Source organism: Typopeltis vanoorti, chromosome 5 (genome assembly GCF_054136105.1).
Source record: "Typopeltis vanoorti isolate ZY-2024b chromosome 5, IOZ_Tvanoo_1.0, whole genome shotgun sequence".
In the NCBI taxonomy this organism is placed as follows: domain Eukaryota; kingdom Metazoa; phylum Arthropoda; class Arachnida; order Uropygi; family Thelyphonidae; genus Typopeltis; species Typopeltis vanoorti.
The window spans coordinates 7,192,819-7,219,952 of NC_143553.1; the positions used below are offsets into that span (position 1 = coordinate 7,192,819).

At 37.5% G+C, this 27,134-nt stretch overlaps 1 protein-coding gene across 1 annotated transcript in view; it reads right to left on the minus strand.

Annotated features, from left to right (window-relative positions):
• The window catches only part of LOC150106211 (beta-scruin-like), a 308,571-nt gene that overhangs the window by 31,048 nt on the left and 250,389 nt on the right, over positions 1 to 27,134 (minus strand). The window contains exon 9 of the mRNA XM_090392954.1: positions 12,274 to 12,485. Within this exon, the coding sequence (XP_090249080.1) occupies positions 12,274 to 12,485 (212 nt within the window). The remainder of the gene's footprint in view (positions 1 to 12,273; positions 12,486 to 27,134) is intronic.

Below are 27,134 nucleotides of genomic sequence, written 5' to 3' on the forward strand. Positions count from 1 at the left end.
CCTCCGCATCATTCCCAGAAGCCTTTGTGTTGCCTTCACAATCTTGGCGATGTGTCCCCTAAATTTTAGATCTTTATCCACTATCACTCTCAGATCTCTTATTTCCTCTACCTCCAACAATATATTCTCACCAAGCATAAATTCTGCATCGCATCTTTGTTTTCCAAATTTTAAAACCTTACATTTTGCAGCATTGAACTCACATCCCCATCTGCTTGCCCAATCACTCAATCTATTCAAGTCTTCCTGTAAGGCCACAACATCTTCACTACACTTCATGGTTCGTCCCAACTTTGCATCATCTGCAAACAACTGAATATCTCCATCCAAATCTTCACCTATATCATTAATATACAAGTTAAATAGTAATGGCCCTAAAACAGACCCCTGAGGCACTCTACTAGTGACTTTCCTTTTCCTGGATATCGCTCCCCCATACACAACTTGTTGATACCTATCAGATAGCCAGTCTCTAATCCACTGCACCAATCTAATATCCAACCCCATCTGCTCTAGTTTGACTGTCAACCTATAATGAGGTACGTTATCAAAAGCCTTTGCGAAATCCAAGTATATTACTGTGTATCCTTTTCCTCTGTCCAAGGAAGCAGTCACTTTATTGTAATAAGTAAATAGATTACTAAAACATGACCTCCCTTTAGCAAATCCATGCTGTCCATCAAAGATAATAATACCATTGTTATCAACCCAACTCTGGATCCTAGTTCTCACAAGCTTCTCCAACAACTTAACCACAACACCTGACACACAGATAGGCCTAAAGTTTGATGCTTGAGTTCGATCACCTCCTTTATGAAGTGGCATAATCTTGCCCTCCTTCCACTCCTTAGGAACTTGACCGAGTTTAAAAAAAATGTCAAGGCAGGTGTCAACTCCCTGGCACATTCTTTCAGAATACGTGGTGATATATTATCGAGTCCCACAGCCTTATTAATATCTAGTTTACTCAACTCCCCATACACCTCTTGCTCACCTACAGTCAGTCTCTCCTCCCCATCATCAACTGCTCTCAATCCCTCCATGAAGTCACATTCACAAGATTGAAAGATCTTTATGAACTGCTCATTAAGTATCTCCACCACACATTCTGCATCAGCTCTCTTTATACCATTTTCTCCAATCAATGTCATCCTTCCATAATTATTCTTTCTTTTGCTGGCTACATATCGAAAGAACTCCTTAGGATTCTTTTTGGCTTCATTAGCCAACTGCTGTTCATACCTCACTTTAGCTACCCTCACCAACTAAGTCACCCTCCTTGCCTGGTCTTTGTAGACTTCATGGAATTGGTTATTTCCACTTTTCTTATGCTGCCTCCACAATGCCCTTTTTCTCTGTATTGCATGCTTAATCTCTTTATTTATCCATCTCACACCCACCTTATTTAACCTTCTCACCCTTGGAATACATTTACACATTACATCTACTAAACAGTTTTTGAAAATCCCCCAAGCTGCATTGATCTCTTTTCCAGCTAACTCCTCATTCCACGCTACACCTGCAAGCTGTCTCCTGAGCTCTTCATAACCACCCCCCCCTTGTAGTTCCACATATACCCTTTTCTCACAGGGGTCCTCGTACTGCTGGAAACCAGCCAGGTAATCACCTCATGGTCACTCTCATCAATTGGTGGATGACTTGATACCTCATTTATAATTACATCCTCTAATGAGATGACCAAATCCAAGACCCCCAATCCTCATGTGCCCTCCGTTACATACTGTCTGAGGTAGTTATCCCTCAAAAACTCAAGAAACTCATATTCTTTACTTCCAGTTGCTATCTCATCATTCTAGTCTACATTGCCATAATTAAAATCACCCATAATGATCACCCTTTTCTTATTTACTTGGCTAATTTGATTGTACATTTCATTATCACCACCATCCACATTACCTGGTCTATAACAACATCCTACCAAGTATTTGATTCCATTCACCTCTATCTCACACCATATTGCCTCAAAACCACTGGCACTATTTCCCTCTTGCATCTCTACTTTATATGGACATAACTCTTTCTCTATCATCAATAGCACTCCCACCTCCCTTTTTACCCCTTCTGTCCTCACGAAAAACATCATACCCTTTTATCTCTACTCCTGTCAGGATGTCATCCTCTTCCAACCATGTCTCACTTATTCCAATAATCTTTGGGTGAACAGATGCAATTAGTGCAACCATTTCATCTGCCTTGTTTCTTATACTTCTAGCATTTGTATACAAACACAACAGTTCATTTCTGGATCTACAGCTAGTTCCACTGATACCACTCACTCGATGTGATCTCTCCATGCTCAACTAGGGCCATTTCCCTTTCTGCTTCTTCATTTTAAAACCCTTTTCAATTTCAACTCTTGATCCCTGGTCATCCCATTCCTTTCCTGCCTACACATGCTCTCACCTCCTCTTGGAGCATCCACCTTTCTCATGCTGTGTACCCCTGTCCACCCTGAGCCTCCCCATTTCCCTGCTCCTCTTGCACACCCATTCTCTCATTTTCAATACTCATACCACTCACTTCCTCATTCATAACCATCTCGTCAATCTCTCTTGTCTTACTCTCCCGCTCTTCCACATCACTTCCCACTCGATCTGATTCATTCTCCCTATTCACTTCTCTACCTTCCAGCAGCAGTCTCTACAAGCAACAATTTACATATAATAATGTAAATATTGTATATTTTTAAGCATGTTTCTTCTTGTACAAGATACTTGAGGCTTGGATAAAGAATTTAAACTAAATTTATTATAGTTATATTTATCAGCCCTATAACTTGTAAAAATATTGAAGATTTAATTTAATATCCTTTTTCTCCTTCATATGATATTTCACATCCAAGATAAAAGTATTTATCTACTCTATAATTAATAATTATTTTACTTCTAACTGGAGTTTGTCTACAAAATTCCATTGTTTTAGTTTTATCTATAGATATTTTCATTCCAAACTAATCTACTATAATGTTTAAATTATATATTGCTCTTTGTAAATTGTCTTTATTATTATTAATGACCAAATCTATGCAAATTAATCGATATGTGGCCTTGTACTAAATCAGGCCATATAAAGTAGAACCACAGTATCTTTCCTTCTATATGTCGATGTCGTCCTCATCACTACTGTAATATGTTGTGTTTACCTAACAGGCCTACCAATGCAACCTCTAAATTTCAGGTATTTATCTTTACCACTTCCTTATAGATATCCCAACAAATGTGTATGTTGAATCTCATCCTTGCATTCCAAATTTCAGAAATTTGCTTCACAACATTCACTTTCTGTTTAAATCTTATTCTAGATCCACATTTGCTTCATTCTCATAGTCTACTCCAACTCTGCATCAATTGCATATCCCAATTTAAATCACTCCCAGTATTATTAAACTAGCAGCCATATAAACAAACCTCCTGTGGCCACTACTAGTAAATTTCTTATTCCCAGATGTTCTCCTCATACACTGAAATCAATGGCCTCTTAAGTTGTACTTAAGAGGCCATTGATTTCACATCAATTGTCTTAGTATCCCACAGTGCCAAAACTTTACGGGAAGGACCACTACCCAGACCAATTTCAATGCTTTATTAAGTGGGAGCAAGATCAGAAAGGTACCAAGATTAAATCAATGAAGATGTCATATTTTCTATATGATGATTACTTTCCTTTCATCCATACAGATGGTGGGGGCAGCTATGCTAACATACTAGGGAAGTGACTATGAAAAAGGTGGTTTCCTGTTATCTTCCTTGCTGTACTATATCCTATGGCTGTATCCTATCTGTTCATGGGTCCGGTTTGCCTCTTTATGGGATGAAAAACCCCGGAATAAACTGGGGAAAAAACCCTACTGGCCACGCCCAAGACCGGCTAAGGCTGAGGAAGATCCTTCAGCTCCTTATGTACGTCTCCGACGGGAATCGAACCTAGAACACTCCTTCCCCAGGCATATAGTTGCGAAGCGCACAGCCACTACGCTAACCACACGGACTATTTTCTATATACAAGTACTGAAATGGTATATCATAATCAATCCTTATCCATCCATTGCTGGATGATGATTGCCTCAATATTTTTACTCCATATGTCATAGCTGGTATGATTCATTATTCATATGCTTTTCTCTTTAGGCAGATAGGTATGTTTTCTTTAAATATTTTATTGTATTTTCCAAATTATCTCCATCCTTGGTTTATTCTTTGTTTTATTTCATGTTCCCAGTTTCTATCTAATGTTAATTATTTGGCCTAGATATTTGAATTTAGTTACATTTTCTATTTCTCTGTCATTTATTTCTATCTTTTGGTTGTAGTTTGTATTTTTGTTGTACATTATTTTAGTTTTATCAATATTTATATTGAGACCAGACTTGCTTTCTTTCTTAATTCATTAAACATTTCTTTTAGCTCTCCAGGTGTTTTAGAAAATAGTACAGTCATCTGCAAATCTTAAATTGCTTAGATAGCCTAGATTTTTAAATATTTCTTGTAGGCAAGCATTGAATATTATTGGTGACATTGTATCTCCTTGTCTTATTCGTCTATCAATTTTAATTTTTGCTTTTAGATTATTTAATTGTATATTACTTGTTGCATTCTAGTATACATGTTGTATTAGTTGTATGTACGGTTTTTCAATACCTTGGTTATTTAGTGCTTCTATTATTGCTGTTCTTTCTAGTGTATCAAATGATTTTCATAATTGATAAATGCCTACATTTTGTAGTCTATTTGTTGGTTTATTGTATTCATTTGTTTTTTCTATTATTTAGTTAATAGTTTGGAGGTGGTCATTAATTGAATATCCATTTCCGAATCCTGCTTGGTCTTTTTTTTTGTGAAAACTCTTAAGCTTGTTTTTCATCCTATTGACTAGTATTTTGGTGAATAATTTATACATATGTAAAAGCAGGCTGATTAGTCTGTAGTTTTTTTTAGATCTCGATGATCTCTTTTTTTGTATCTTAAGACTGTTTGTGCTTTGTTCCAGTCATCTGGAATTTTAGACTTTTTGTCAAGCATTTATTAAAAAGTATTTGAACCTTTTTTTTAAGTAATTCTATTCCTCCATGTCTTATATCTGCTGTAATTTAATCTGGTCCCACACTTTTATTATTTGGCATTTCTTTTAAAGTTTTTTTCCATTTCTTCAATCAGTCTTGCCAGCCTGGTTGGCCGAGTGGTTAGCGTATCTGCTCTCCAGCCAAAAGGCGGCAGGTTCGAATCCTGGTGATGGCAGGATTAATGGATGGTGTTGATGTAAGATGATGTGGTTTGCTGTAGGTGGTGGATTGAGAGGTGGAGACAGAGAGTTGTGGAGTAGGTGCCATCCCTCGATGAGTCTTTGGACTCCTGGGAGGTGTCACGTAATAATGATAATATTGATGGTACTTCCCTCATAGTGGATTTCAATGTCCTGATTGGGTTGTTTAGAATTATATATTTTTCTGCAGAATTCTTCACTTCTTTCTATTATTTGTTGTCTTTCCTGGATCAATTTACCATTCTTGTCTTTAATATTGATTATTTGTACTTTTCCTTCATGTACTATTCTCATAGTAGTTTTGATGCTTTGTTTCTTTGTGTTATATTGTCTTATTTCTTTTCTTATTCTCTTTTTGATGGTTTTGTTTACTTCCACCTTTTCGATTTGATTTAAGTTTTGCTTCAAGTTTCTTCTTTTTTCAATTAGGTTCAGAGTTTCTTTTGTTAGTTTGTGCTGTTTTTCTTTAGTTCTTTTTATCTTATATAAGCTGTTTATAATTATATCTATAATATAATATCTTGGTTTAGAGCATTAAATCTCTTTCTTCTTTTGCTTCCAATATCCCTTTATTTATTTCCATATGATATATTTTTCTATTCTGTTTCTTTTGTATAAGTTTCTTCTTTTTACTCTCATATTTATAGTTATTCTTCCTCTTAGTATTCTATGGTAATTTACTGTGTTGAATTTATTTAAGACACCTACATCTTTGATTATATACAGCCAGCAAAAGTCGGTTGATTGGTAGAGCCTCTGCTATTAATGGCTCACACAAAAAGTTAATCAAGTTTTAGAGCGTTTAGTAGTTGGAAGGGGATTAATCGTTCAATGCTGTTGGCACACTCTCCCTCGATGAGTCTTTGGACTTCCTGGAGGTGTCACATAATAATAATATTCATTCTGTTCGTTAGGATGTAATCTGTTTAATTTTTTGTTATATCATTTGATTCTTTCCATGTCCATCTTTGTTGAGGTCTTTTCTTAAAGAAGATGCTGGCTATTTTTAGCTGATTTTTGGTTGCAAATTCGATTAATCTTTCTCTATTTACACAATCTATCTTCCTGTATTTCCTTCAATTCTAACTGATGAATGACAACTTAAATATAGACTTAAATGTATTGTTCTGTATAATATTCCATTCACCTCATATAATTGTAGTGTTTTGAAAAGCTTTTCTCTGGGAACCTTGTTGTATGCCTTTCCAGATCTACAAAACTGAAGTACAGATCGTTGTCACATTCCCATGATTTCTCAACTATTTGTCGTAAAGTGAAAATCTGATCTTGACAACCTGTATCTGGCCTGAACCCACCTTGTTCTTTTACAAGTTTCTTTTCCACAATCTCTTTCAACTTCTTTTCAATTATGCTTGCACAAATCTTACCTGAAACACTTATTATTATTATTATTCAGGCCTCCATGGAGTCAAAAGACTATTTGTGGGAGATCCTTTCTAAGAACACAAGTCTATCAAGACTCATCGAGGGAGGTCCCTCCTAGGAAACACAAAGTCTATCATACCACTCCTTAAACGCATTGACCGTTCTCGCTCTCACCACTCCACCAGGCAATGCATTCCATGGTTCAACCACCCTCCATGCAAAGAAACCACTCCTCACCCTCTTTCTCACAGTTTCCTTTCGTAACTTCCAGGGATGGCCCCCTTGTCTTGACTCCTTCACGCTGTTCAACCAAGCGAAAGAACTCCACAGTGTAAACCCTGTAACCACCTCTCAACAGTTTAAAAGTCTCAATCATATCACCTCTCCTTCTTCTGTCCACCAAACTCTGCAGTCCACACTCCCTCAACCAATCCTCATAACTAACATTGTACAGTCCTGACACCATCTTTGTTATCCACCTTTGTACCCTTCCCACAATTAATTTATCTCCTTCAAATCCTGGGGAACAGATCTGAGAACAATAATCGAAGTGTGATCTGATCAGAGTCTTATTCAACGGAATGATAACCATTTTATCTCTGCAGGTCAGTGTCCTCATAATTGCATCAATCCTCTGTGTTACTTACCTTCACCACCTTTGCAATATGTCCCCTAAATTTCAGGTTTCTATCAATCATCAACCCCAGATCTCTTGTCTTCCATACTTCCTCCAGTATAGCTCCTGCCATAGAGTATGCAGCATCCCATCGATGTGTCCCAAACCTCAAGACCTTACATTTTGCTGCATTAAACCACACCCCCATTCATTTGCCCATCTATCTAACTTATTCAAATCCTCTTGCAGGGCTACCACATCTGCACTATTACTAATAACCCTTCCAAGCTTCACATCATCCGCAAACAACTGAATATCCGCTTGCAATCCACAGACAATGTCATTGATATAAAGGTTAAACAATATAGGTCCCAGTACTGAGCCCTGCAGAACCCCACTTGTAACCTTCTGCCTCTTTGATATTGCTCCACCATACACAACTCTTTGATACCTATCAGACAACCAATCGTGAATCCAGTTGACAAATCTGACATCCAGACTCATGTTCTGCAACTTGAATATCAGCTTATCATGTGGCACCCTGTCAAATGCCTTTGCTAAGTCTAGGAAAATGGCAGTATATGCCTTTCCCTCATCTAATGCTCTTGTATCATAAAAGGCTAGCATATTGCTAAAACAAGAGCGCCCCTTCACAAATCCATGTTGACTCTCACAGATAACATTACCCTCATCTGTTCGATGCTGTATACAGTCCCTCACTACTTTCTCCAAGATCTTACTAACTACTGATAACACACAAACTGGCCTATAATTAGATCCTTCCAGTCTGCTACTGCCCTTATGCAATGGCACTATCCTACCTTCCTTCCATTCCATGGGCACCTTTCCCGCAGCCAGATTTCATTGAAAACCCAGGTCAAGGCACTGTCAGTTCCTTAGCACATTCTCTCAAAACTCATGGTGAAATACCATCCTGTCCCACTGCTTTAGTGACATCCAGAGTACTCGGTATTTGGAACACACACTCCTCCTGCACCTCTAAACTTCGGAGCTGCCCTATCCCTTGAGTATTCAAATTGACTCCTCCAGGATGAAATACTCCAATAAAGTGTTCATTGAACAATTCCACTATGTCCTCTGCATCAGTCATTCTATTCCCATTTTTATCCCACAATGTCATTCTTCCACAATCATTTCTCCACCTACTGGCAAAATAGCTAAAAAATTCCCTAGGATTTTCCTTGGATCTAAGGACCAATCTTTTCTCATATTCCAGTTTTGCCTTCCTTACCATACTAGTCACTCTCCTGGCCTGTGTCTTATATTCTTCATGCATCTTCTCTTCACCTGTCTTCTTATATCTCTTCCATAACCTCTTTTTCGCATGCAGTTCCTGTTTAATATTGTTTGTTATCCACTCTATTCCAAATTGTGTCCTCTTCTTCCCTCGTGGAATATAGCTTACCATTGCTGCTAACAAATATTCCTTCACAATTTCCCAAGCACTAATGATATCCTGGCCTTCCAATCCCTCCCTCCACAAAACTTCCCCAAGTTGACGTCTTAGACTATTATAATCACCTGCCTTATAATTCCACATACGTTCCCATCTCTTTGAGACTCCTGCATGTCTATTCATTTTCCAAATCAAAACCATATGGTCACTCTCAGTTATTATCAACTCTTCTGATGCTATAACCAAATCCAAAACTCTTGAATCTCTTGTTCCCTCTGTTACATGTTGCCTAAGACATTTGTCCCTCAAGAATTCTAGAAATTCCATTCCCTTATTGCTACATGCATCTTCCTCTCCCCAATTTATACTGATCTAGTTAAAATCTCCCTTAACAATCATTCTTCTTGCACTTGCCACGCTCAACTGTCTCAACACCTCTTGGTACCCACCCTCTGTGCTCCTTGGTCTATAGCAACACTCCACTAAATATCCTGTCTTGCCCACCTCCACCTCACACCTTATGCTTTCAAAATCATTAGTGTCAAAAGAAATTCCTCTGTAATTCTCCCATTCAGTTTTATTCCCTTTTTTTATAGATGGGTACTATAAGAACTCTACTCCAATCATCATGAATTCGATCTTCGACCAGGCCCATTCATTGTAACTATATAATATAAACTAAAATTATCACTCGATATTTTAACCACATTAAGATCATCATCTGGAGTATACATATAAGTCTGCACGGTTAGCCTAGTGGCTTTGCGCTTCGCAACTATATGCCTGGGGAAGGAGTGTCCCAGGTTCGATTCCCATCGAAGACGTGAGGAACTTGAGGATCTTCCTCAGCCATAGCCAAGTTAGCTGGTCTTGGGCACGGGCAGTAAGGTTTTTTCCACCACTTTATCTGACGTTTTTCATCCCGCAAGCAGGCAAACCGGCCCCGTGAACATATGCTTCTACAGTCAAAAATATATCCTCCCAGCGGCAGGCTAGGCAACGGGTCGGTTGGGAGTGGTACTAACAAGAAGTCACATCTAAGTAACACGCAGACCCTGCATAGGAAGCTGAAATAATGCGTAGTGAAAGAAGACGATCTGGAGTATACACATATATGTTACCGGCAAAGTGTGAAAACCGGCATTCTATAGAATGCCAAAAGTGGGATGTCAAAGTATGAAACGCTTAGATTTCACACATTTCCTAGGCATTCTATAGAATGCCAAAAGGCAAATCTGCAAAGTATAAAATACTCCTGGCAGTGACTTTTAATGTCGCAACGCAAGTGACGTGACTTTCGACGCACGCCTCAAACAGAGAGCCAGAGCACTTCCTAACCTAACCTAAATCTAACCTAACCAGAAATGGTTAGGTTAGATTATATTTGAGAACAAGATATGATTTGGTTTAGACTTGCTGACACCCTAAGCTATACAAAACCCAGAGGCCCCCCTACTGTTTTAAATTACATCAGCTGGTATCAGAAAAATTTAAAATATATACGCCTTTTTAATATATGAAAATATAGTCTTTAATTTTTATTAGAAAAATAATAAAGTATGCGTTTACAAAATCACAGAAATAATTATATAATTAAAGGGTTTTAAAAACGATAAATAAGGCTCAAAAAAAAAAAAAAAGAAGACAAAATATCTCAATCACTTTTACAATGCACCAAAATTATTTTAATGTTATATTTTGTATATTTAAAATTATTTAGAAATTATCATCTTTATATGTCTGACTTCATTTGAGTGATTTTTCTACGAATATTTTTTTTATCTACTTTTATATTTTTTTGTTTTTTTTTATTTGAGGCCCCGGCAGATTGCGAGGCCCTAAGCTGTAACTTTTTTAGCTTATACGCAAATCCAGCACTGTATACACACTTTATACAACTCAGCAGACGTCTTGATGGAGCTGCGAGCCCGGTGTATTCAGTGGCTGGGGCACCTGTACCGTATATGGGCCCTGAAAGGACTGTGAGACAAGTGTGGGAGGCCCGGTCAGGGAGACCGAGAAGGAGATGGGCAGATCAGGAGAAGGAAGACCTGCAGGCTGTTGGGCTGGAGACCAGAACGTGGTGGACAGTCGCAGAGGGCCGTGCCCAGTGGCGACATGTGATGCTTGAGGCCAAAAGTACCCCCTAGGCTGATAGCACCTGGCTAATATAATATATAATATATAAGTTAGGTTCATGCCGCCTGTGGACATGAGAGTAAAGATGATGGAAATGAGAAAATAGAAGGTTAAGATGTTAATATTTTATGTACTCTTTGCTTCAATATTGAGAATGCTGCTGAAGGTAAAATTCGATCTAAATTGAATCTGCAAATACAGGCCAAAAAAATTAAAATGGATTCCGACAATAAATTTCCTCCTGCACCTTTGGGGACCACTGTGCGAGTTCCTATCCCATACATTGACAAGGGACGGAGTGACTCACGCAATCTGCTGGCGGTTGTTATGAGTGTGACAGACGATGGTTTTTACCGACTTGGAACTGCTGAAGGAATTTTAAATCAACTCTATGCCAGATCACAATTCACTTTATGTCCCAAGGAGTTACTGAGAGTTGGAGACATTCCAGACTACGAAATAGTTCTCCGGTCAGCTGCTTCCGCTCTGCTCATGGGTAGTGGCCAAGGGTTCGCGAGGTGTACTTGCAAGACTAAGTGCCTAAATCTGAAGTGCTTTTGTATGAAAAAGGCAGTTAAGTGCAATTCAAAATGTCATTCCATTCTACCTTGTAGCAACAAGTAGTTCAGCACTGGTCTTTTTCTCTTTCTATAGAAAAATCCGGTATCTTACATTTTGTACTTCTTACATTTTCACATGCATCTTTTCAATAAAAGTCTTTTTCATACTTTGCCAAAATAGTATTTGTCATTCTATATAATGCCTAGGGAAAGTATGTAAAATATTAAAATAAAACAGACATTTCATACTTTGCCTAAAAACATCATGCATTCTATAGAATGCCTGCTTTTCACACTTTGCTGGTAACATATACAAAGAAACAAGCTACATTACAATCTAATATTTAGTATGCTAAAGTTACATTAATTTGGTTCAACTGTTAAACTACCAGCCTGACCTCTAGTGGAAAAAAAACCCTTTACTACATCAAATCAAATAAGTTGGTAAGGGATTCTACTAGGTTACTGGGAAAGCTATCTTCTGTCTCATTGGCAGAAGATATTTTTCCTAATATTTTCTTCCTAGACACCAACAGAATAGCAAGGAAAAACAGCCATTCCCAAAAAGTTGTAATTATATAAGGAGGATGGGAACAAGGGAGTGAGAGGTGTAGGTTTTTTTGATAAAGGTAAGTGTGATACAAGTGGAGAAATAATACACATTTAAGGTATGGTTTCAAGAAAACATGGTCCTTGACTGAGGACTTCCCAGAATGAGTATTGATATCATGGTGGTCTGATAATAATAATAAACCCATAATAAGAATCTGCCACACTTAAAAAAAAATTAAAGGGAGTAACAGAGGAATATAAAGATTATTTTTCAATAAACTATAAATATCTTTTATTCTTTGATGTTTAAAAAAGAAACTCACCAATTACGGCTGCAGAGAGACAATGTCTTGGCCACTGTAATGTATATTTTTGATACCACTGTTTCAAATTGTGGTCTAGTATCCAGATGTCCCCTGTACTTCTTAATTTACTATGATGAGAAGTGGCACCTCCACAGAGATAAATATGCCCAGAAACAATCACAGCTTCACTGAATGCAATAGGTTTTTTCAAATCAGGTCCATTTCTCCACCTTTGAAAAAAAAAAAAAAATAGGGATTATTGGATTGTTTTATGACCATAAACCCAACAAAGCAACTGATGCTTATTTTACAACCAAATTTGAACCAAGTCTGTCTAATTGACAGACTGGAATTTGTATAACTTCCATAATTCACCATAATATATAACAGCTGAGTCACTCCATGCAGTTATTTTATTCAACTAGGTTGTACTACTTTTTTTTTCTTTTTTTTTTTAACTGTAGCTGAATTACAGTGTCCAATCTGGAGCTTTTGGATATGTTATTCATATTGATCCATGTGTATTTTTCATCACCAGAAATGAAGTAGCTTTCACACTATTCAAACAAGTGATACAAGAGAATTTTCCAGTGTTGTGCATCCACAACCTAGTCTTAATTTAAACTAGGGATCAAAACTCTCCAACATTTAAAGACCATCATACCTTGTATGATGATCTTTAAACATATAACTGAAAAGATTATTATTATTATTATTCAGGCATCCATGAAGTCAAGAGAATCATCACAGGAAATCCTTCCTAAGAAACACAAAGTCTATCATACCACTAATTGAATTCATTGACTGTTCTTGCTTTCACCACTCTATCAGGTAATGCATTCCATGGTTGCACCACCCCTCACACTCTTGCTCACAACTTGTTCATAACTTCCAGGGATGGCCCCTGATCATCGCTCCTTCCTGCTGCTCCACCAAGCAAAAGAACTTCCCAGTGTCCACTCTGTAACTTCCTCTCAACAGTTTAAAAGTTTCGATCATATCACCACTCCTTCTTCTATCCACCAAACCCTGAAGTCCACATTCCCTCAGCCGATCCTCATAATTAACATTCCACAGTCCTGAAACCATCTTTGTTATCCATCTCTGCACCTTTCCACAGTTCATTTATCTCCTTCAAATCCTGGGGACCAAATTTGAGAACAATAGTCTAAGTGTGGTCTGATTAGGGTGTTATACAATAGAATGATAACTGTTCTATCTCTGCAGGTCAGCGTCCTTCTCAGTATTGCAGCAATCCTGTGGGTTACCTTCATCACCTTTGCAATATGTCCGTGAATTTCAGTTTTCTATCAATCATCACTCCCTGATCTCGTCTCCCCTACTTTCTCCAGTACAGTTCCTCCAGTTGCGTATGCAGCCTCCCATCAATGTATCCCAAACTTCAAGACTTTACAGTTTGCTGCATTAAACCGATCCCCCCATTCATTTGCCCATCTATCTAGTTTATTCAAATCCTCTTGCAGGGCTGCCATATCTGCACTATTACTGATAACCCTTCCCAGCTTCACATCATCCACAAACAACTGAATGTCTCCCTTACAATCCATTGACAGTACCATTGATATAAAGGTTAAACAATACAGATCCTAGTACTCAGCCCTGTGGAACCCCCACTTGTAACCTTCTGCTTCCTTGATATTGCCACACCATACACAATTCTCTGATACCTATCAGACAACCAATCCCAAATCCAGTTGCCTAACCCGACATTTACCCATATGCTGTAACTTAAATATCAGCTTACCATGTAGCACCCTGTCAAATGCCTTTGCAAAATCCAAAAAAATGTCAATGTATGCCTTTCCCTCATCAACTGCTCTTGTCACTTTATTATAAAAGGCAATCACAGTACTTAAGCAAGAGCATCCCATAACAAATCCATGTTGATTCTCATAGATAACATTACCCTCATCTGTAAAATGCTGTATATAGTCACTCACTAATTTCTCCAAGACCTTAACAAATATTGATGACACAAAAACTGGCCTATAATTTGACACTTTCAGTCTGCCACCACTCTTATGCAATGGCACTATCTTACCTTCCTTCCATTGTTTGGGTACCTTTCCCATAGCCAGATTTTCATTGAAAAGCCAGGTCAAAGGAGCTGTCAATTCTTTAGCACATTCTCTCAAAACCCATGGTAAAATACATTCCAGTCCCACTGATTTACTGACATCCAGAGTACTCAGTATTTGGAACACACTCTCCTCTTATACCTCTAAACTTCGAGCCTGCCCTATTTAAAGGAAAATCTATTCCTTTAATTACAATTAAAGGAATGGATTTTATTTTTAAGTAATTTTGAATTATACTAAACTGTATAATTTTATCGATAATAAACAATATTTTTTCATGTTTAATTTTTTTAAATTTTTACGATAATTTTGATATTTTATCCAAACAAGTATACACTGTACTTACAGTGTATACTTGTATATACTGTAAGTACAGTGTATACAAGAATACACTGCATACTAAATATAGTGTGTATGTATATTTCAAAAATTGCAGCACCCCCACGATTTCAAGCCACGAGCCGCCACTGCTCCTTACATCTCTTTTTCACCTGCAGTTTCTGTTTGATGATATTGTTTGTCATCCACTTTATGCCAAATTGTCTCTGCTTCTTCACTCGTGGAATACAGCTTACTATTGCTGCTAACAATTATTCCTTCACAATTTCCCAAACATTAATGATAACCTGACCTTCCAATTCTGCCCTCCATGGAATTGCCCCAAGTTGATATCTAAGACTATTATAATCACCTGCCTTATAATTCCACATGTTTCCTTTTCTTTGATACTCCTGCATGTCTATTCATCTTCCAAGTCAAAACTACGTGGTCACTCTCTTCAACTGGAGGAAGAGATGTCATCTCACTTATTATCAGCTCTTCTGATGCTATGACCAAATCCAAAACTCTTGAACCTCTTGTTCCCACTATTACATGTTGCCGAAGACATTTGTCCTTCAAGAATTCCAGAAATTCTATCCCCCTTCTTACTACTTGCATTTTCCTCTTCCCAGCTTATACTGCTGTAGTCCCATAACAATCATTCTTCTTGCACTTGCTAAGCTCAACTGCCTAAACATCTCCTGCTACCCACCCACTGTACTCCTTGACTTGTAGCAACACCCCACTAAAGATCCTGTCTTGCCCACCAGAGGTGGACAGGACAGGATATTTAGTGGGGTGTTGCTTGACCACATCACTGCCTTTCAAAGCCTCCACTCTTAGAGGACATAAGTCATCACTTATCATAAGCAGTATTCCACCACCACGTTTTCCCCTTCTATCCTGCCAAAAAATGCTGTACCGTGCTACTTCTGTTCCTGTTATTATATCATCTTCCATCAACCATGTCTCAGTGATCCCGATAATTTTTGGCCAGGATGACGCTATCTCTCTCTCTCTCTATGTTCACTGGGCATCTACAGATGCGTATGGTCACTCCGATGCTCGATGATGTTCTACAACAGGTCTCGCCATGTAGTCCTGTTGTTTGCTTTTCTGGCAGCCTCAACTCTCTGAAGATCAGTCACTCCACACATGCCATCCATCCATCTAATTGATGGTCTACCCCTGCCTCTTTTTCCAGGAACTTTACCTTCTATTACTGTTCTGAGAAGTCCTCCTTCCATCCTTTCTATGCGTCCAAAATATTTTAACTTTATTCTGTCAATATCCTTAAGGAGCCTTAAGGTTCTACTAATCTTTTCTAACACCCATTCATTTGTATGCCTTTCAGTATATGATATCCTCAACAGCCTTCTGTAACACCACATCTCAAAACCAGATATCCGTTTCTTATCTGACTTCTTTAGGTTCCAAGTCTCACATCCATAAGTCGCTGTTGGTAAAACAACTGCATCTAAAATCCTCAACTTTGTTCCCATGGAGATAGATCCATCCTTCCAGATTTTAGACAGGTCTCTGACTGTTGTTTTAGCCATTCCTAACCTTTTTCTGACATCTTCTGAACAGCAATTCTTCACATTAATAATGGATCCCAGGTACTCAAACGATGACGCTATCAGCACGACTAATTTCTCCTTTACTCCAGAGACTCCTGACATTAGTATAAAGCATAAAAATGTCGCTGCTTCTATACTAATCATTATCCCCTCCAGACCCCACTGGACTCAGTGTTACTTGATGTCACCCCCCCCCCCTTCCCACAAGAGGCCACCCCTGCTACCAATCTACCCTGCTAATTCTAGTTTCCTTGCATTGACAGGCCGACTCATTCAGAAAACAGCAATCTCTCCAGATGTTTATGTCCTTCATCATTCAAATGTAAGTGGTCTCTCACATACAGTTCCTTTCTGTCCTCAAATGCCCTCGAAGCAGGGCCAGTGGAAGCGGGCATGAGAGCATGTGGGCGGCGCTATGAAGGGGCGATGCCGCCAGGGTACGGTTCATAAGTTAATTTTTAAGAAACAAAATTTTTGTCATAAAAACAAAAAATTTAATATTAATCATTCTTAGAATGATCAATATTAAAATAAATAAGGCCGGATACACCGCATAAAAAAAAAAGTATATTGCCGTCTCTTTGATCAACCGGCTGTTTACAATTTTGCAGCGAGAGAAGGCTAAATGCTTGCCTGCAGGATGTTGTGTCTACTGCAGTCTATCTAAAGTGAAACGGTGAACGGTTTTTATGTGCTGAAACGAATTTTTGTACAAAACATTTGTTGCTAGGTGAACCATTCATATGGTACGCATCTCAGTAGGCTACTGACAGTAGCGCAGTGCAGACTATTATTTCATCTCTGTGTCGTGTTGTGTAATAATTTCTTGTGGGTATAAAATAGAAATGGAATCAAAAATTAATAAAAAGTAAATCGGTGCACAAAATCATAAGCATCATGCTGCGAAAGAAGCAGATATTAAGAAACAAACTGGGGCTCTTAATAAATTTGTTAAAATATTCTGATACAGATTGTAACCAACTCGATACATCACAAATCAGGGTTGAAGAACCATGCACATCATCCAGTTTTCATGAAAGTACTATTGCAACTATTGAACAAGATAACAAGACGGATGATTTAAGTGAAAAACAGTTAGGAGAAGATTTAGTTGTAGTTGACCACGGAATTAATACATTGTTAGTCTCTGTGAATTTAAAAGATCCAGGTGAATGGGGAAATATTGATGAAAATTTATGAGTTGTTTTAATTGAAATGGGGCCTGTTCAAAAGAAAAATATAATATATCCCAGAGATATATATGGTCTTAAATTTGGCAACACGTATTATAATAGAAAAATGGAAAATGGGGAGCTCATGCCAAGAATATGGCTCATTTATTTCGAAACTTTAAATTCTGTTTTTTGCTTTTGTTGCAAACTTTTCACACCTACTGAATCAAGTAGTCTTGTAGAAGGTTAAAACGATTGGAGAAATGTAAGTACAACTTTGCATAGACATGAGACTAGTTTAACTCACATGAAAAATTTCTTAAAATGGAAGGAACTTGATAAAAACTTAAAAAACAAAACTACTATTGATTGCCAGACTCAAAGCATGTATGAAATGGAAAAGAAACATTGGACGTGTGTTTTAGAACGCTTGATTGAAATGATAAAATTCCTTGGTAGCCAAAATTTAGCTTTTCGCAGATCATCTGATAAATTATATGGAAGGAATAACGGCAATTTTTTAAAATTAGTCGAACTGTTTGCAAAATTTGATCCCGTTATGGGAAATCATGTTGAAAGGGCCCTACAACGAAACAACAGAGTACACTATTTGAGTAAAGACAGTCAAAATGAAATCTTGGAAACTTTAAGTAACGCAATCAGGGATAGAATTTTATTATCAATTCGAAAATCTAAATATTATTCCATAATTTTAAACTGCACACCTGATGCAAGTAAAACAGAACAAATGACCATTATTATTCGCTTTGTTTCGTGTGACAATGGAATTATCAAGATCAGGGAAAACTTTTTAGGTTTTGCAGATATATCAGATTCCACAGGATGTGCAACAATAATGGAACAACTGGAAAAATGGAACATTCCCATTGAAGACATGTGAGGTCAAGAGTTGAAAAGGAAAACATATAGGCTTCAAAATTTGCTTTTGAACAGAAATCCTCGATCTTTTTACGTGCCATGTGCTGCTCATACTCTAAATTTAATCATTAACGATTCAGCCAAAGTGAATGCAGATACAATTAGTTTCTTTGCAATTATTCAAGAAATATACAATTTCTTTTCATTCCCTTACAAACGTTGGGCAATCCTTTTAAAGTTTGTAAAAAAATTAACATTGAAACAGCCATCAGAAACGCGATGGGAAAGTAAAATTAATGCAATCCGCATTCTACGATATCAGTTAGGAGAAATTTACAATGAACTTTTGAAATTTTAAATAATGAAAATTTTAATAAAGAAACTCAGCATGAAGCACAAACATTATGTACTAAAATAAAGAACTAAAATTTATTTGCTCTCTTATAACTTGGCATGATTTACTTAACAGAATAAACTCTGTGAGTAAAATGCTTCAAGACAAAAATATGAACATTATACTTGCTTTAGAATCTATCGAAAACTTAAAAATATTCTTACAAGAGTATCGATCAGATACAAATTTTAAAGAAGTTCTAAAAACGGCAAAAGAACTGAGTGAAGCGGTAGATGGAGAACAAGAATTTAAAACTGGTACGGAATTTCGGCGATGAAAGAAGACACGACAATTTGACTACGAGCATCATGACGAAACGCCCCAATCGCCAGAAGATAAATTTAGAATGAATGTGTTTTATACACTTCTAGACATTGCAATGTGTTCGTTAATAGAACGTTTTGAACAACTAAATACATATTATGATAATTTCAATTTCTTGTATAGATTACTACAAATTAATAACGAAGATTTAGAGATTCTCTTGAAGGACAGCGAAATAAAGACGTAAATGCAATAGAACTATATGACGAGTTATGTGCTTTCCGGGATATTTTTCGGAAGGATAATTTAAATATTCAAAAGCCCTTTCGATATTCTTAATTTTATTGTGTCCAATAATTTATCTTTCCCTAACTTTTCAATTGCTTTAAGAATACTATTAACCTTACCTGTTAGTGTAGCGAGCGGTGAACGTTCCTTTTCCAAGTTGAAATTGATTAAAACCTACTTAAGAACAAGTAGGTCACAAAAAAGGCTTGTTAGTTTGGGCGTTAATAGCTATTGAAAATTATATATATGTGTGGAATTAGACGTTAAGACCATTATTTCTAATTTTGCGAACATGAAATCAAAAAACCTAAAATTTTAATTAAAAAAATTTCAAGTATATTTATGTAATTTAATTTCTGCTATTCTGTAAAGATGTCATTTTTTGAATACTTATATTAAATGTTCTAATTATTTCTGAATTCTTTTCTTATTTTCTCATCTATCTTGAGTTTCTTTTATTTTCCTAAAAGATAGTTCCACTTATAAAAATTATTAAAAAATTTTTACAAGTTACTAAATTCTTAATAACTTGTAAAATGCAAGAATTTTTCAAACTTTAGTTCAAATAAATTTTTAACTTTAATTAAAATTCATTTTAATTTTGTTAGTGATTCGGGTCGGTGAGAAGGCTATAATCCCTGTATCATTATATTCAACGATTAAAGTGAAGTGGCTTTATCAAAATTTGCTTAAACTTTTGAGAATTTTTTGAATCTTCATGTTTATAACTATTATCCTGCCTAGTCAACACCCCCTGGTTCATTACATTTAGTGAACCAACGTGTGGCTGTTCTGTCAAAATTTATTTAAGAAATTTCAAATAATTTAAATTTTTATTATTGTAAAAGAACCTCACACGCCCGGATCGTTACAGGGACACTTAGATAGAAATTGCATGCGGGCAGCAAAGACCCTAGTGCCGGTTCTGCCTCCAAGCATCCACATATTCCAATCCTCTTTTCTGACACATCCTGACTATTATGTTATTCATTATTACTGCTCTTCTGCTAAGCTCCTCATTATCATACCTGGGTAACTCACACACATACTATCTTTCCTCTCCGTTTTCTTTTGTACAACCTCAAGCATGAATCTCAGATCTCTCACCACTGAATTTGCACTGCCTCTCAAGTCATTCCCACCATCTCAAGTCGTGCCCACCATCACAATCATTTCATCCACCCTTTCACCCCATTTAATTGCCGTAGCCACACTTTCTATCGTTCCTCTAGGCAAACATTCCTCTTTCATCCTATCTTGCACACCATGGATCATTGAGTCTCCATACATCACACTTCTTACCACTCTGTTCAAACTAGATGTTCTGGTTTAATTTGCATTTATTTATCCTGCCATCAAAATGGGCAGTTTTATGGAGGTCATTTTCTTGGTTTCGTGGAGTCATAAGACTCACCATGGGAGGTCATCACTAGACAATACCAGTCTATTTCCATGCTCCCATCATTTTTCATGAAAAAACCCCACTTCTTACCCTCTCACTACTTCCTTTTGCAACTTTCAGTGATGTCCCTTGTTCTTGTTCCTTCCTCTCGCTTTAGCATATGAAAAATCTCCCCAGTATCAATCCGATAATCATTTTTCAACAGCTTAAATGTCTCCATCACAAACCCTCTCATCTTCTATTCACCAAACTCTTTAGTTTACATGCCTTCAGTTCTGTTCTCATAACCAACATTGTGCAGTCCTGATGTGATTTTCATTATCTATCTCCACACTCTCTCAAAGGTAATTTCATTCCCTTTAAATCCCAGTGACCAGATCCAAACACAGAAATCCATTCGTGGTCTCATCAAAGCTTTATGCAACAGAGCCACTATCCTTGTATCTCTTGTGGTCAATGTCCTCTTCAGTATTGTGCAATTCTCTGAGTTGCTTTCACACCTTTTGCTATATGCTCTTGGAACTTCAATCTCCATCAACAATCATCCCAAGATCCCCCTTCCAATAAACTCTGCCTAGTGAATTAATCCCATTAATGGAACTCAAATTTCAAAATCTTATATTTAGTTTCATTAAAATGATATCTCCATTCATTTGCCCATATATCCAGCTTATTCACATTCTCTTAAAGAGCCAAAACATAATCACTGTTACTAAATAACCCTCCCAAGCTACACATCATCTGCGAGTAACTGAATATCTTCCTGTAGTGTCAATATCATTGACAAAAGTCAAAAGTGTTTTATTAATTTTCCAGAGACATTTCATTTCAAAGGCTCATAGAAATATGACTGAATCATAGAGCTTCAGTTTCAAACATCTAGATCATAGCTTTTTCGGGCCATCGCCCACTTTGCAAGACATAAATTTTGTAAAGTCCCCCATTTTTACAATAGCAAAAAATGAATAAATTTTTTAAGTATATAAAAAATAGAAGTTAAAATATCCTGTATGACACGTTCAATTTTTTATTTTGCACGCAAGCGCATTTTGTTCGTCCGACCACGACATTGTCCGAATAATTATAAATAATAATTAATAAATAAAATAATTATACAAGATATAAACAACAAACCTACAAAACATAACCACAGAAAACAGTATAATAAGTTTCGAATAATATTTGCTTTGTTTTTCCTCTCTAGTTAGCAATATAATTTAGTACTAACTAGGCTAACTAAAATTTACGATTTTATTTCTTTTTTTATTATTATTATTATTATTCAGGCCTCCAAGGAGTCAAAAGACTCATCGAGGGAGGTCCTTCCTAAGACATAGAGTCTGTCAAGACTCATCGATGGGATGTCCCCCCCCCCCCCCTGAGAAACACAAAGTCTATCATACCACTCTTTAAACTCACCGACCGTTCTCGCTCCCACCACTCAATCAGGCAATGCATTCCACGGCTCAACCACCCTCCACACAAAGAAACCACTCCTTGCTCACAGTTTCCTTTTGTAACTTCCAGGGATGGCCTCTTGTCATCACTCCTTCCCGCTGTTCAACCAAGCAAAAGAACTCCCCAGTGTCAACCCTGTAACCACCTCTCAACAGTTTAAAAGTCTCAATCATATCACCTCTCCTTCTTCTATCCACCAAACTCTGCAGTCCACATTCTCTCAGCCGATCCTCATAACTAACATTGTACAGTCCTGAAACCATCTTTGTCATCCGTCTTTGTATCCTTTCCACAGTTAATTTATCCCCTTCAAATCCTGGGGACCAAATCTGAGAACAATAGTCCAAGTGTGGTCTGATCAGAGACTTATACAATGGAATGATAACCCTCTTATCTCTGCAGGTCAGTGTCCTTCTCATAATAGCAGCAATCCTCTGTGTTACCTTCACTACCTTTGCAGTGTCCCCTAAACTTCAGGTTTCTATCAATCATCAACCCCAGATCTCTTGTCTCCCCTACTTCCTCCAGTATAACTCCTCCCATAGAGTATGCAGCATCCCATTGATGTTTCCCAAATCTCAAGACCTTACATTTTGCTGCATTAAACTGACACCCCCATTCATTTGCCCATCTATCTAGCTTATTTAAATCCTCTTGCAGGGCTACCACATCTGCACTATTACTAATAATCCTTCCCAGCTTCGCATCATCTGCAAACAACTGAATATCCCCCTGCAATCCACTGGCTATGTCATTGATATAAAGGTTAAACAATATAGGTCCTAGTACTGAGCCCTGTGGGACCCCACTTGTAACCCTCTGCCTCCTTGAAACTGCTCCACCATACACAACTCTCTGATACCTATCAGACAGCCAATCCTGAATCCAGTTGACCAATCTGACATCCAGACCCATGTGCTGCAACTTAAATATCAGCTTATCATGTGGCACCCTGTCAAATGCCTTTGCCAAGTCTAAGAAAATTGCGGTATATGCCTTTCCCTCATCTAATGTTTTTGAAACTTTATTATAAAAGGCTAGCATATTGCTAAAACAAGAGCGTCCTTTATCAAATCCATGTTGATTCTCACAGATAACATTACCCTCATCTGCCCAATGCTGTATACGGTCCCTCACTACTTTCTCCAAGATCTTAAAAACTACTGATGACACACAGACTGTCCTATAATTAGACACTTCCAGTCTGTTACCACCCTTATGCAATGGCACAATCTTACCTTCCTTCCATTCCCTGGGCACCTTTGCCAAAGCCAGACTTTCATTGAAAAGCCACGTTAAAGGCACTGTCAATTCCTTAGCACATTCTCTCAAAACTCGTGGTGAAATACCATCCAGTCCCACAGCTTTACTGACATCCAGAGTACTCAGTATCTGAAACACACTCTCCTCCTGTACCTCCAGACCTCGAACCAGTCATATCTCTCTAGCATTAAAACTGACTCCTCTAGGATGAAATACTCCAATAAAGTGTTCATTGAACAATTCCACTATGTCCTCTGCATCAGTCACTCTATTCCCATTTTTATCCCACAATATCATTCTTCCACAGTCATTTCTCCTCCTACTGGCCACATAGCTAAAAAATTCCCTAGGATTTTCTTTGGATCTTAGGGCCAGTCTCCTCTCATATTCCAGTTTCGCTTTGCTTACCACACTAGTCACTCTTCTGGCCTGTGTCTTATATTCCTCATGCATCTCTTCACCTGTCTCCTTATATCTCTTCAATAGCCTCTTTTTCGCATGCAATTCCTGTTTAATATTGTTTGTCATCTACTTTACTCCAAATTGCGTCCTCTTCTTCACTCATGGTATACAACTTACCATTGCTGATAACAAATATTCTTTCACAATTTCCCAGCCATTATTATTTTTACTTGTAATATTAAATTATATAAAATTAGGTTTATTTTTGTACAAATCAATTAGAAAAGTGGTTTTATATATTTTATATATATTTTGAAATGAAATATAACGAATATATTTGCTACTGTAACATAACCTATTATACACACATATATACATGCTGTATTTTCTCATTGACATAGAAAATTGACATCTATTTCTATCTGACATGGTAAATTTTCAAATGATTAAATAGTTGAAATAGAAAATTGATAAAAAAAATGATCATGTAAGATGGGCATAAGATGAATTAAAATGCAATATTTAAATTTTAAATGATTATCTAATTGCAAAATCACGAAAATAATTAATTTTTAAATATATATTATTAATTTCTTCTATAAAGAGCCACTGACCCCTAGACTGCCTGAACGCCCCCAAATGCTTCTGATCCCACTATAGCCCCCCCCTAGAAGGCTTCAGCGCCCACTGGGGGGGCGGTACCGCCCACTTTGGGAACTTATGATCTAGATAAACAAGCTAGATGAAAGCAACTAGATATGAAGACAGATTGAGGAAATGCAGTTTGATATGATTGAGACATTTAGGTTAGTAAAGAGTTCTTAATGGATTAATGCAGGAGAAATTTTTCACAGAATGGGAGAAGGGAGTAGAATAAGGAAACTCTGGAAAATGTATAAGGAGGGTGTGAGCAGAGACATGAGGAACAAGTTCTTTGCACAGAGAGTGGTTGATTGATTTGTCATTTTATGGCACAAAGACAATAAAGGTCATACTGCACCATCACACAGATTACAGCAGTATACAGGATATTAATAAATAAATAGTTAAACGGAATAAATTAGTGAATAAGATAAAATGCATGTACAAAGTATTATCTGCATATTAATGGTATTAATATATAGTTATCAGGACTGATAAATAAAGTATATGTACAAAAAATATAGTATATATGTATTAAAGGTATATATATACAAGTATTAATAAATAGAATGAGATAAATAAGAGGATAATGTGGTATCTACATAAGCTATTTGATCAAAAGTATTCGGACACCCCTCTGTAATTCGTAAACTGATATTTAGATGTCACTACAACCTCACTTACCGGTATAAAAGGAGGCACGGAGCTGTGTGTTGTTCAGTGATCAGAAGTATGAGCAGAATGGGTAGGTCAAGGGAGCTCAGTGACTTCGAATGGACTAGTTATCAGTTGCCACATCAGTAAGAGAGTTACCTAAGTCAACAGTTGGTGATGTGATTGTGAAGTAGAAATGTGAAGGCACAACCACAACAAAACCACGGTCTGGTAGGCTGTGGTTAATGACAGCCAAGGACCGTCGAGCATTGAAGGTGGGAATTCATGGAAATTGCCAGACATTGAGTGAAACAATCACCTGAAAGTTCCGCAGTGCTATTAACTATCCAGGAAGCACCATGACTGTGCGTCGGGAGTTAAGAGGAATAAGGTTCCATGGTCGAGAAGCTGTCCATAAACCAAACATTTCTCCTGTGAACGCTAAGCACCGGCTGCGGTGGTGTAAACAGTGACGCCACTGGACAATGGATAACTGGAAACGTGTGATTTGGAGTGATATGAATCATGCTTTACCATGTGGCAGTCCAATGGGAGGGTCTGGGTGTGGCTGGGAATGCCTTGAGAACAATTCCTGCAAGCGTGTGTAGTGCCAGTAGTGAAATTTGGAGAAGGTGGCATTACAGTGTGGGGGTGTTTGATGGAATGGACTTGACCCTCTTGTAACACTACACAGAAATCTAAATGCAGAAGGGTACAAGGACATTTTGACCCACTGTGTACTGTCTACGATAGAAGATCAATTCGGTGATGACTATTGTCTCTATCAGTATGATAATGCTACCTGCCATAAAGCAAGGTCTGTGAGGGAATGGTTTGTGGACAATAACGTTCCAGAAATGGACTGGCCAACTCAGAGCCCTGACCTGAATCCCATAGAACACCTTTGGGATGAATTAGAACACCAACTTCGCTCCAGACCCCCCAATGACCCACATCACCAACTGCTCTGGCTACAGCTCTTCAGGAAGAATGGGCTGCCATTCCTCCAGAGACATTCTGACATTTGCTAGAAAGTCTCCCCAGCAGAGTTTGAGCTGTCATAGAAGCAAAGGATGGACCCACCCCGTATCAATTTCCACTACTGGAAAGTGTGTCACAGGGAAAGTCTGATTACAGTTTCAAGTTGGTGTCTGGATATTTTTGATCAGATGATGTATAAACAAATTTATAATTAAACGTGCCTGAATAAATTAATTCTTTACAAAAATATAAAAACATCATACAATGCGAATGAGTCTAATAACATCTGCCAGCCTATAGGAAGCCAGATAAGTAAAAATGCCATTCCCCTCTCATATGAAGTGCAGGAATCCCACCAAAATATGACTACTGTGAGACATGTATTGCATTTTTTGCACATGGGAGGGTCATCCGCCATCAGTAAATAAGAATGCGTAAGATGACTGTGACCTATGCAGAGCCTAGCAAGAACAACCTCTCCTCTGTCATTAAATAGACTGACAATGCTTAATTTCATGCAATTTGTTTGTTAGTGTCCTGCCAGGAGTATTGCTTCAGTTAATCATTCTAAATATGGAATTGCAACCTAATACCTCCTGAGATATTGAGAGTTGTGAACTCATGACAACGAGTTACAATAACATCATATTCTCAACAACTATCCAAATAGCTGACACCATAGTCATTAACATCTATAAACCTCTGAATGCTACTTAGCCTCTAACCTATCTACAACATCCATGTGTGATACTGGGAGATTTCAATAGCCATCACAATTTATGGGGTTATAATGAAAATGATAGTAACGGTGGAAAGATTGTGGAATGGATGGAAGATGAGGACCTTAACTTAATATATGACGTTAAAAATGCCTCTACCTTTTTTTCAGTTAGATGGCATAGATGATACACTCCAGATCTTTGCTTGTAACCAAGGATCATCATCAAAGTCTCAGCATAAATAGAAAAGTTTTTGGGCCCTTCCGAAGTAGTCAGCACAGACCAATATTATATTCTCTAGGAGTTCGATCTAGGATTTGGGACAGACAATGTCTGTCCCAAATTCTAGATGGCACTTCAA